At 41.3% G+C, this 11597-nt stretch overlaps 1 protein-coding gene across 5 annotated transcripts; it reads right to left on the reverse strand.

Annotated features, from left to right (window-relative positions):
- Positions 1-2010: 2010 nt before the first annotated feature.
- On the reverse strand, positions 2011-10934 carry LOC111962789 (interleukin-17 receptor C-like). 5 transcript variants are annotated; one of them, XM_023986117.3, is made up of 15 exons: positions 10607-10934; positions 10003-10260; positions 7191-7359; positions 6895-7004; positions 6698-6809; positions 6533-6574; positions 5785-5909; positions 5618-5674; positions 5362-5428; positions 4990-5222; positions 4760-4813; positions 4502-4553; positions 4092-4193; positions 3507-3545; positions 2011-3342 (listed from the first exon to the last, which is right to left on the reverse strand). In XM_023986117.3, the coding sequence occupies exons 2-15, from the start codon at positions 10117-10119 to the stop codon at positions 2756-2758; spliced, it is 1866 nt and encodes a 621-aa protein (XP_023841885.1). In that variant the 5' UTR covers positions 10120-10260; positions 10607-10934; the 3' UTR covers positions 2011-2755. The 5 variants fall into 5 exon arrangements, with proteins under 5 accessions (XP_023841885.1, XP_023841893.1, XP_023841878.1 ...); XM_023986125.3 differs by having other exon boundaries at positions 6698-6806; positions 10003-10387; XM_023986110.3 differs by having other exon boundaries at positions 10003-10387.
- Positions 10935-11597: the final 663 nt, after the last annotated feature.

The following is an 11597-nucleotide window of genomic DNA, read 5'->3' on the forward strand; positions in this document are numbered from 1 at the left end:
GTTTGGATACACCTACTCATTCAAGGGTTTTTCTTTACTTTTACTATTTTCTACATTGTAGAATAATAGTGAAGACATCAAAACTATGAAATAACACATATGGAATCATTTAGTAACCAAAAAAGTGTTAAACAAATCAAAATATATTTTAGAATTTAGATTCTTCAAAGTAGCCACCCTTTGCCTTAATGACAGCTTTGCACACTCTTGGCATTCTCTCAACCAACGTCACGAGGAATGCTTTTCCAGCAGTCTTGAAGGAGTTCCCACATATGCTGAGCACTTGTTGGCTGCTTTTCCTTCACTCTGCGGTTCAACTCATCCCAAACCATCTCAATTGGGTTGAGGTCGGGGGATTGTGGAGGCCAAGGCATCTGATGCAGCACCATCACTCTCCATCTTGGTCAAATAGCCCTTACACAGCCAGGAGGTGTGTTTTGGGTCATTGTTCTGTTGAAAAACAAATGAAAGTCCCACTAAGCGCAAACCAGACGGGATGTCATATCGCTGCAGAATGCTGTGGTAGCCATGCTGGTTAAGTGTGCCTTGAATTCTAAATAAATCACTGAATGTGTAAACAGCAAAGCACCACCACACCATCACACCTCCTCTTCCATGTTTCACGGTGGGAACCACACATGCGGAGATCATCCGTTCACCTACTCTGCGTCTCACAAAGACACGGCGGTTGGAGCCAAAAATTGCAACTTTGGACTCATCAGACAAAAGGAAAGATTTCCACCGGTCTAAAGTCCCTTGCTCATGTTTCTTGGCCCAAGCAAGTCACTTCTTTAAATCAAATTCAAATCTTATTTGTCACATGCGCCAAATACAACAGGTGTAGACCTTACAGTGAAAAGCTAACTTACAAGCCCTAAACAACAATGCAGGCAATTTTTTAAAACTAATTATAAAATAAAATAAAATAAAAATAAAGAAAACAAAATATGAATATAATGAAAAAAATAAAATATTTAAAAAAACAAAAACACCCCAAAAAATGATGCCTAAAAAGAAATAAGAATAAGAAAATAGAGGTTTAGTAGTGGTTTCTTTGCAGCATTTCGACCATGAATGCCTGATTCACGCRGTCTCGTCTGAACAGTTGATGTGTCTGTTACTTGAACTCTCTGAAGCATTTATTTGGGCTGCAATTTCTGAGGCTGGTGAGTCTAATGAATTTATCCTCTGCAACAGAGGTAACTTTTGGTCTTCCTTTCCTGTGGTGGTCCTCATACGAGCCAGTTTCATCATAGCGCTTGATGGTTTTTGCAACTGCACCTGAAGAAATGTTCAAAGTTCTTCAAATGTTCTGCATTGACTTACCTACATGTCTTAAAGTAATTATGTATTGTTGTTTCTCTTTACTTATTTGAGCTGTTCTTGCCATAATATGGACTTGGTCTTTTAYCAAATAGGGCTATGTTCTATATACCACCCATACCTTGTCACAACACAATTGATTGGCTCAAACGCATTAAGAAGGAAAGAAATTCCACAAACTAACTTTTAACAAGGCGCACCTGTTATTTGAAATGCATTCCATGTGACTACCTCATGAAGCTGGTTGAGAGAATGCCAAGAGTGTGCAAAGCTGTCATCAAGGCAAATGGGTGGCTACTTTGAAGAATCTCAAATATAAAATATATTTTGATTTGTTTAACACTTTTTTGGATACTACATGATTCCATATGTGTTATTTCATAGTTTTGATGTCTTCACTATTATTCTACAATATAGAACATTAAAATAAAGAAAACCCCTTGAATGAATAGGTGTCCAAACATTTGACTTGTACTGTATATGTATTTTTTCATAAATATTTATTCTTTATTTATTATTTTCCTCAACCCTACCACCCCCTCCCCTATTGGAGATAAACTAATGGACAACAATACTTAGACTTCTACGTCCAGCTTATACATTTATATATATATATATATATATATATATATATATATATATATATATATATATATATATATATATATATATATATATATATATATATATATATATATATATATATATATATACATTTTACAGACACAGTATACTTTACATTGGTTATCTTTTTTTGTTTTTAGTCCCATCCTTCAGCCACCCTCAACCCCTCTCATCTATCTCTGAAGGCCATCCAGTTTTGATTTCTAGTTGCCATATATGTTTCTACTGTTCTGTGTGATGACCTTTCTATTCTCATCATTTCAACAGATTGCAAACTTCGTTACAGTGTATAATGGTAGCTAAGATATGTGTGTTTGTATAAAAAGATAATGAATCTACATCGAATATTATTTTCMTACTAAACAAAAGCTTAAACAGTTACTTTGTTCCCTGGTCTCCCCTAACCTATATAATAGTGTCACACATAGAAGTCCATCCTCAAGGTGTACGGAAGGTGACAGCTGTGTTGTAGTTTCATACACTCTCAATAACTCTAGCCCTCATAACATCACCACATMCAGTATAATCCAAGGGTTCTGCATCCAACAAGTTGCGTCCAGTGTATYGCAGTGCTAATGTAAAGTGAGTGGCCGGGGGTGTTGGGGTGATGATGTGAGCAGGCTTGGATGGTTGGGAGGAATTAGACCTCAGGGCGACTGCTCTACTGTAAGGGCACAGTCTCCCARCTGTTCTCCACTCCAATGACAACATAATTATGGGGAAACCCCTTCATCAGGTATCCCACTGTCTCTCCTCAAACCCTGGAGTCCCTTTAGACAGCCCGTAAATAGAGTGTCCTTCAGCCCCTCTATCCACCTATACCAGCCCTAGGCCCWTTAGACCCTATGGCCAGCTGAACGAGGAGCTCCTGTCTCTGGGAGGGCAGGTGAAACAAGGGCAGCCCTTGGAACAACTCTGGGAGATCCCTTTCACTGCTGAGGGGCTTGGMAGAATGGGCCTCAAAGTGGACCAGGAGGAAGCGCTTTCCAGCGCACCCTTGCTGGTGGTCCACCTTGATGCAGCTCAGAGCGGCACTGAACACGTCCGCGTATGGGGAGGACAAGCCCTGGAGAAGCCTCTTCTCCTCCACTGCCTGGGCTATGTCCCTTCCCTGCTGGCCATGCTGGTCCCACTGTTGRCCCCAATCCTCTGCCTTCTTCCAGGCTGCCTGCGTCAGTACCAGTAAGGCCCTGCCCCCCTGGCTGTCCAGGGGCTGCAGCTGGGAGTGCAGCCAGGGCAGGGGCCCCAGAGAGCACAGCTCAGCCCGACTCCACAGGTCCACAGACACACTGAGGCCCCTGGCATGCAGAGAGGAGCCAAGCTCACATACCAGCTCTGACACAGAGTTATCCACATCCGGCGGGCTCAGCAGCACCACGTGGCCCCTTAGAGGTACTACAAAGGGAAGGAAGTAAGGAAGTAAGGAAGGAAGGGAGCCGAAGGGAAGGGGGAGTTAAATACATTCATTTTCCATTGTTTTGTCAAGGATTATTGCCAGATAAATATGCATCTTCTTTATTTTACATGTTGTACATTTGGACTATGAGAAACCTGCTTACGTTGATCACACTCCTTCTGGTGCCATTCCCATGCCCACCCTGTTGGAGAGACAGAAATGTAATATGATACACCCTGACATGGTTCTGTAACACAGAGGCCTTTGTGTCATTTTCAATGAGAGTTTTTTTTGTCCTTTACAAAAACAACTTTGACCATTGACCCCCCCCCCCAAAAAAAAATTCCTGACTGTAGTAAACAACACCCACCAGAAAAAAAGTCTGAGAGATACATGAATAGAGCTATAAAAAAAGAAAATTAGAATACAAAAAAAAAAGAATGAATAGTGCTATTGAGAGAAGTGGGAGCCTGAAGAATACGCACAATAGAAAAGATATCGGATTTATTGTCTTTCTCTACATCTTGATCTCCTTTAAAGCTCCCCCTTTCTCCATTATTAATAATGAATTGGCGGGAGGCAGAGAGCGTATTTGTGGTGAGAAGAGCTTAGCTCTCACTTCACCACAGAGTAGCGCAATAACACAACACTAACACAATAGTAACACAAATGTAACACTTTTTTTTGTCTCTACACACAGTGCCTTTGCTTGTGTTTAGTTGGGGGAGATCTGACCAGAATGACTCACGTTTCAGTTTGCCATGCAGGAAATAGAGACACATTCCTGCTAGGCCTACCAGCATCAGGGAGACCAGAACCAGCAAACCCCAGCGCCAGTGCCACCATCTGGCTGAGAGGGAGAAGTACAGATATGAATTATTTCCCAATCCTCAGAATTTCTTGTTATCAGTCCCTACAGGTAGGCAAAACAGACCAATCAACTTTTTGTGAGCATTTGTTTCATAAAGCATACAAGTAAATACTTGACTGATGATGAAGATTTTAAACATAACTGCCTTCTTTTCACACACACAATCAGAGAAGTGGTCAGGAAATGGTACATGTATCAGTTTTAGTAGGGTCCATATTTAGTATATTGATACTTATATTGATACTATTTAGTATATTGATACTTCAGCCCTTTCCTAAAATACTCACAGTCAATGGGACAGAAGGGGCCAAGCTCACTGTTCTTCCCTTTGACCTTCACCTGCAAGGATGGACACACACACACACACACACACACACACACACACACACACACACACACACACACACACACACACACACACACACACACACACACAACACACACACACATTTACTATAAGACGAGCTCCCATCATGCTACAGCAGGATCCAAGTTCAATATTAGAGCCAAGTCCCCTACAGAGTCAACCAGTAGAAGTGTCTTACCATCACACAGAGATCAAGGCCAGGTTTGACATCCTCAAACACACCTGGCATCAGCTGAAACAGAAGGGAAAAAATCATAAAATAATCTGTTTTATCCATATATCACCACACCATAAAAACACAAAACCAATTGATACAAATGATAAGAGCACATCCCAATGACAAAAGGACATTTAAAGATGCACCGATAAAAAATGTGAGGCACCAATCAAATGCTCCTGTATACGTACCCAGAGTCCCCTGTCATTTTCCCTCCATATGTCATTTGACAGACGCTGCCTAATGTCCCCCAGCTCTGTGCATCTGTCCTTGTCCACGCCTGCATCTCTCTGGCAGGGCCACACTTCAGCCTCCACCCTACAGGGGGCAGTCAGGTTCCAGGACAGCATTGCACCGCCACTGTTCATCTGGCCCTGTWCCACAGATACTGACACATTCTCCCATAKGTTCCTCTGGAACAGCTCTGGAAGAGAGCGATAAAGGTATAAGATACTTTATAGGGGAGTTACAGAAGCAATGGGAATCAACTCCATGACCCACRTTCATGACTGTCATAGTGGAACACGTGTAACAAGGAGGACGCTGCACGGTTCATCTCTTACCGGTGTTGTTCCTAAAAGGACAGCTCCTAGATCGACGAGACCTCTCGTCTCCTTTATCCCACCACAACTGAAACACACACAACACACACACACACACCAATTACACACAAAACCGGAGAACTCGAATGAGCAACACAAAGGGGATAATGTTGTCAGTTAGACTGAGTTGGATGTGTGAGTGTGTAGTAATATCACAACTGACAAAAGTTGGCCCGATACAGATTGATAATAGCTAAGGGGGAAATAGCAACAGTACCTGGAAGCACATGCAGGGGGTGACAGAGTGCAGTGGAAGGGACTTCTCTTTCCAGGTCTGTAGGACARCAGACAACATGTTATCATCGAAGAGGGAAGAGTGAAAGTCTGAGAAGAATATTGCATATAAATAACTGAGTTGGGAGGAAAGCCAAGTACAACACGGACCCTGCACATTCCATTATGTTCATGTTGTAGGCACATTTCTAGGTGGTAGGGACTGTCCTCTTCCTTTGCGACTCGCAGCATCACCTCACGTCTCTCCGGATCAATCGGAGTGCTGAAACTGGGGACTGACAGACACACCGGCAAATTAGAGAGCAGCAAAACCAAGCCATTTACTCTAATTCCAGAGTTGCACAYGTCTAACCATGTCTCTCACTTCATAAACCAGAGTCATTATGGAAAAACAGAACRAATGGTCATGAATAAAATATATATTGGTTTGGAATTTGCATAGACCCCTACAGATGGTTAATATAGGCKCATCCGACTATCAACAAATGTTCAACTATCCACTAGCCCTAACATTAGTCTTAACCCTAACCCTGACCTTAGCTCTAGCCTGAACCATAACCCTAACCCTTTGCCGAGCCTTGTCCCTACCTCTAACCCCAGGAAAGCTGTTGCATTTCAACAGGGACGCAATTGATAGTGTGTTGAACGTCTGAGCATCAATAGCCCCTCTATTGGGGACGATCCATTAAAGGAAGACCAATGTGTCTGCAACCAAGACTCAGGAGGTGCAAGAATCATAGAATTAGAATGATTAGAATGGGTTTTAAACCAGATTGAATGCGATACATCCTGCTTTAGTCCTATGGGTACACTCCTGAATAGGTACAACCATTCTAGTACTTATATTTCTATGGCAATAACAACATGGAAACAAACAAACATAGAACATGTAACTCACCTTCACATTCCTCTACAACTCCCTGTGAGGCGGATGAGCACACTAAGGACGGATAGAAACAATTGACTATCAGATTTTAACCAGTCGGATCCTCGGAGGATCATTATCAAACAAATATGTGTTGACGTAAGCTGTTTGATCACAACGGGAATTCCAAGACCGTACCTTCATCCACTGACGGAAGCACCACAGTCGAGTGAAGGTTACAAACATACACAGTCACCTGACTGCTGAAGGACAGGGCTTTAGACTCAAGCAGCAGTGACAGCCATGCCTGCTGAGTATATAGGAGAGCATGGAGATGAATCACAAAACAGGCTCACACACTCACACACTCACACGGGAATTCATATGGAATATACCTTGGATGAAGCTTGCTCATCCGGAGCAGCAGGGATCACTGTGAACTCGAGCTTTTTGCACAGAGGCATTATTAGCTGTGGCACAGTGTAACACACACTCGCATACGATGCTGAAACACAGAGAGAACCCAGTTGACCGCAGGAGTGACGACGGCACGACTTACTGACACAACGTGAGGGGTTGAGCAATAAACCATGCAGTAGAAGCTAATATGGGTACACTTTCCATATCGTGTTTCACATTGTAACCGCAGAGGTTGAAATGGAAAAAAAGTGTGTGTAGGTTGTTCACACACCTGTCTGGTCGTTTCTGGGCTGGATGTCAAGGCGAATGTGTAGGCAAGGTCTGCATGCTGTGCCCTGTCTGCAGCACAGCACAGGCTGCACCGACAGCCCTTTTGCATCCACAGGACACTTTTGGATCGGAATCCCAGCACATGCCTTCACTGTGCAGTTAAAGAGACCCTGGTGAGATACAACGGTATAAACTGTTTACCTTGTATGTAAGTACTACGCCGTGTTTATCTATACAGACACAGTGATGACCACCCACCGAAAAATATTATACTGTAGTGTAGTAATCCATACATACAAGGTCACTAAAGACCTACTGATAGGTACTACAGATGTAGGATCTTAATTTGATCACTCTTTTGTTGCTGAGAATTTTCCTGCTTCGCAGGAAATGCAAACTTGTAGTGTATTTGAGTTCCAAAAAGGCTTCTAAAGTTTGAAATTTCCAATTTGAAATTTCCGACTTGATTTGCCCTGAAAAAAAGTATCAACCCTTACAAAATTGTCCGTTATTTTAACATTTCCTGTTGCTGCAGGATTATTTTCCTACTGTAGCAAACTGGCTCAAATTAAGATCAACACCGGCATACTGTATTCATCCATACATACAGAGTGACTACACAAATGTCAATAAGTACTATATTGTATTCATGAATACAAACATACAGTCCCAGTCAAAAGTATGGACACACCTACTCATTCAAGGGTTTTTCTTTATTTTTACTATTTTCTACATTGTAGAATCATAGTGAAGACATCAACACTATGAAATAGCACATATGGAATCATGTAGTAACTAAAAAAAGTGTTAAATAAATTAAAATATATTTTATATTTGAGATTCATCAAAGTAGCCACTCTTTGCCTTTGACAGCTTTGCACACTCTTGGCATTCTCTCAACCAGCTTCATGAGGTAGTCACCTGGAATGCATTTCAATTAACAGGTGTGCCCTGTTAAAAGTTAATTTGTGGAACATCATTCATTCTTATTTCATTTAGGCCAATCAGTTGTGTTGTGACGAGGTAGGGATGGTATACAGAAGATAGCCCTATTTGGTAAAAGACCAAGTCCATATTATGGCAAGTACAGCTCAAATAAGCAAAGAGAAATGACCATCCATCAAAATTTCAGAAACTTTGAACATTTCTTCAAGTGCAGTGGCAAAAACCATGAAGTGCTATGATGAAACTGGCTCTCATGAGGACCACCACAGGAAAAGAAGACCTAGAGTTACCTCTGCTGCAGAGGATAAGTTCATTAGAGTTACCAGCCTCAGAAATTGCAGCCCAAATAAATGCTTCAGAGAGTTCAGGTAACAGACACATCTCAACATCAACTGTTCAGATGAGACTGTGTGAATCAGGTCTTCATGGTTGAATTGCTGCAAAGAAACCACTACTAAAGGACACTAATAAGAAGAAGAGACTTGCTTGGGCCAAGAAACACGAGCAATGGACATTAGACTGGTGGAAATGTGTCCTTTGGTCTGATGAGTCCAAATTGGAGATTTTTGGTTCCAACCGCAGTCTCTTTGTGAGACGTAAAGTAGGTGAACGGATGATCTCCGCATGTGTGAATTTCCTACCGTAAAGCATGGAGGAGGAGGTGTGATGGTGTGGGGGTGCTTTGCTGGTGACACTGTCTGTGATGTATTTAGAATTCAAGGCACACTTAACCAACATGGCTACCACAGCATTCTGCAGCGTTACGCCATCCTATCTGGTTTGCGCTTGTGGAACTATCATTTGTTTTTCAACAGGATAATGATCCAACACACTTCCAGGCTGTGTAAGGGCTATTTAACCAAGAAGGAGAGGGATGGAGTGCTGCATCAGATGAGCTGGCCTCCACAATCAAAAAGCATTCCAGGTGAAGCTGGCTGTTTGAGAGAATGCCAAGAGTGTGCAAAGCTGTCAAGGCAAAGGGTGGCTACTTTGAAGAATCTAAAATTTATTTTGATTTGTTTAACACTTTTTTGGTTACTACATGATTCCATATGTGTTATTTCATAGTTTTGATGTCTTCACTATTATTCTACAATGTAGGAAATAGTAAAAGTAAAGAAAAACCCTTGAATGAGTAGGTGTGTCCATACATACATACACAGTGACTACACAACTGCAAACATACCTGTTGTGGGATCAGTTTTAATCATGACTGACATTCTCTCTCTCTCTCTCTCTCTCTATATATATATATATATGTATATATATGTATATATATACACAAACTGCTCCTTAGTTCCCAAGGCCCTAGAGTCTAGATAGCTGTGTAGGCCTACTTGTGGAAACAGGATGTTGTTGAGGTGACAGGTGTTGGTGAGCCATGGATTTATAGTCTTATAGTTTTTTTCCACCAATTTGTTTGGTTTCCTTGTGTGCTGTTATGACACTACATGCAACAGTAATATGACACGTCTTTTGACAAAGTGTGCTCTGTAGTATGTAGACCGTATTGCCAGCTTGTGATCTCATTACATAGTCATTAAATATTTGTACAATAAACAAACGATATTCAAATATTTGAAGACATTAAATAAGTGACGTGCAAGGTGTTTTTCTTTTTTTTTCATTTCATATTATTATTATTTTTTAATTAAATTATTAACAGATCGTGGCATACAGTACATAAAGGAAATTGAATGTGTGATGTGACAACATAATAAACCATGATTGTTGATGTCTATCTTTCTCTCCCCTCTGAATCCTCTCTCTTTGTCCCTCTCTCTCACACACACACAGGCACACACACACACACACACACACTCCATGATCGCTGACCTCTCTTGTTGTTAGGATCGTTGGCATATTACCTTTGAGCAGGTGACGTGTTGACTCTCATAGTCAATCATCTCCAACTTCGATGCCGAAACCAAAAGCTGTATGGAGAGCAGGATTGCAAGCGACCACTCAAAAAACATCACTTTCATAATTGTCCTCAAATTGGCCACATTCAGGGGTTTGTACCATTTGGATCCTCAAGCACTAGTGTTTTTTTCTTCTGTGAGTATGATGTGCCAACCGTTGTCAGATATATCCACACACAACCCTATCAGTACGCCTCCGTATTTCTGGTGACACATGGAAAACAAGTTGAGCGAGTCCTATTTTCTTTCATTGGGCTTCGGTAGAAGTCTGGACTGAAACCAATGTCCTGATATCAGACTGTAGGCAATATCAAGGAATGGAGATGAATACCTGAGGGTTAGGGTTATGGTTAGAGTGCAAGGTGCTGCCTATTATAGCTGCGATTAGATAAGACATTTGTGACATGCCTTGCTCAATTTCAACTGGTAGAGTGAAAATGAATGATAGCCATGGTAGAATAGCCTAACCATGTAATTTCAGATAACGTATGTGATTTTCTGTATGCTATTGTGGTCAGTGGTTACATGAGCATACATGTGTAATACTTACAGCATCGATATTTCATCTTCACACCCATCTGTCAGAGTTTCGTTGGTTGAAAAAGCTACAAATCTCCGCAGTTAGGGAATATGGTAATTAAGTATCCAGTGAAATCCAACAGTTTTGTGGTCAGTGTGTTCTGTCATTGATATTTCATCTTCACATCCATCTGTCAGAGTTCCCGTGGTTGAAAAAGCTACAAATCTCCGCAGTTAGGGAATATGGTAATTAAGTATCCAGTGAAATCCAACAGTTTTGTGGTTAGTGTGTTCTGTCATTGCTAGGTAACTGGTATACGGTAGGTTGAGTCATGTAGTGAATGTCTCAACCATGGCATGATCCCTCCCTTCTGTGTCCTTGTCCCGCCCACACTCTCTCCCCATCTCACACACACACACACACACACACACACACACACACACACACACACACACACACAAAAAAAATACAGTGACACAAAACACAAGGTATTACAGAAGTAATATCCAAGAACCCTGAACGCTTGTTATGGTAAAAGTATGCCCAAAGCACTCAGGCGGATCAAAGTCTAGATCCTTGGGCTTTGTTTGTTATCAGTAAAGCATAAAGCAAATGTAAAATCTACATAGCATATGTCTGTGTATTTACATAAGCATATGTCAAGACACACTGAAGAGCCTTGGGACAATTAGATTGTAGATTTACTGAAAATGTTTGTGATACTAGTTTGAGTTCAAGGGTTGAGTCCACATAAATGTCAGCTTCCCTTTTCAGTCTGTTTCATTCAGCAACGTGTCTGGTAAAACAAGTTAGTCACCTTAGTGCATGTGAACTATTGCAGAAATGCATTCCTGGATTGCGTAATAGATTTTTTTTTCCACTGGCAGGGATAATACACACGGATCGAAGCACGACTCACATACACACAACTCTGATAAAATGATGGTTAGTTATATATAAATAGAGAATGTTTGATTATTTCCATGTTATGTACTTGGTGGCCCACTTGGTAACAATCACC

Source organism: Salvelinus sp. IW2-2015, linkage group LG1 (assembly GCF_002910315.2).
Source record: "Salvelinus sp. IW2-2015 linkage group LG1, ASM291031v2, whole genome shotgun sequence".
NCBI lineage: Eukaryota > Metazoa > Chordata > Actinopteri > Salmoniformes > Salmonidae > Salvelinus > Salvelinus sp. IW2-2015.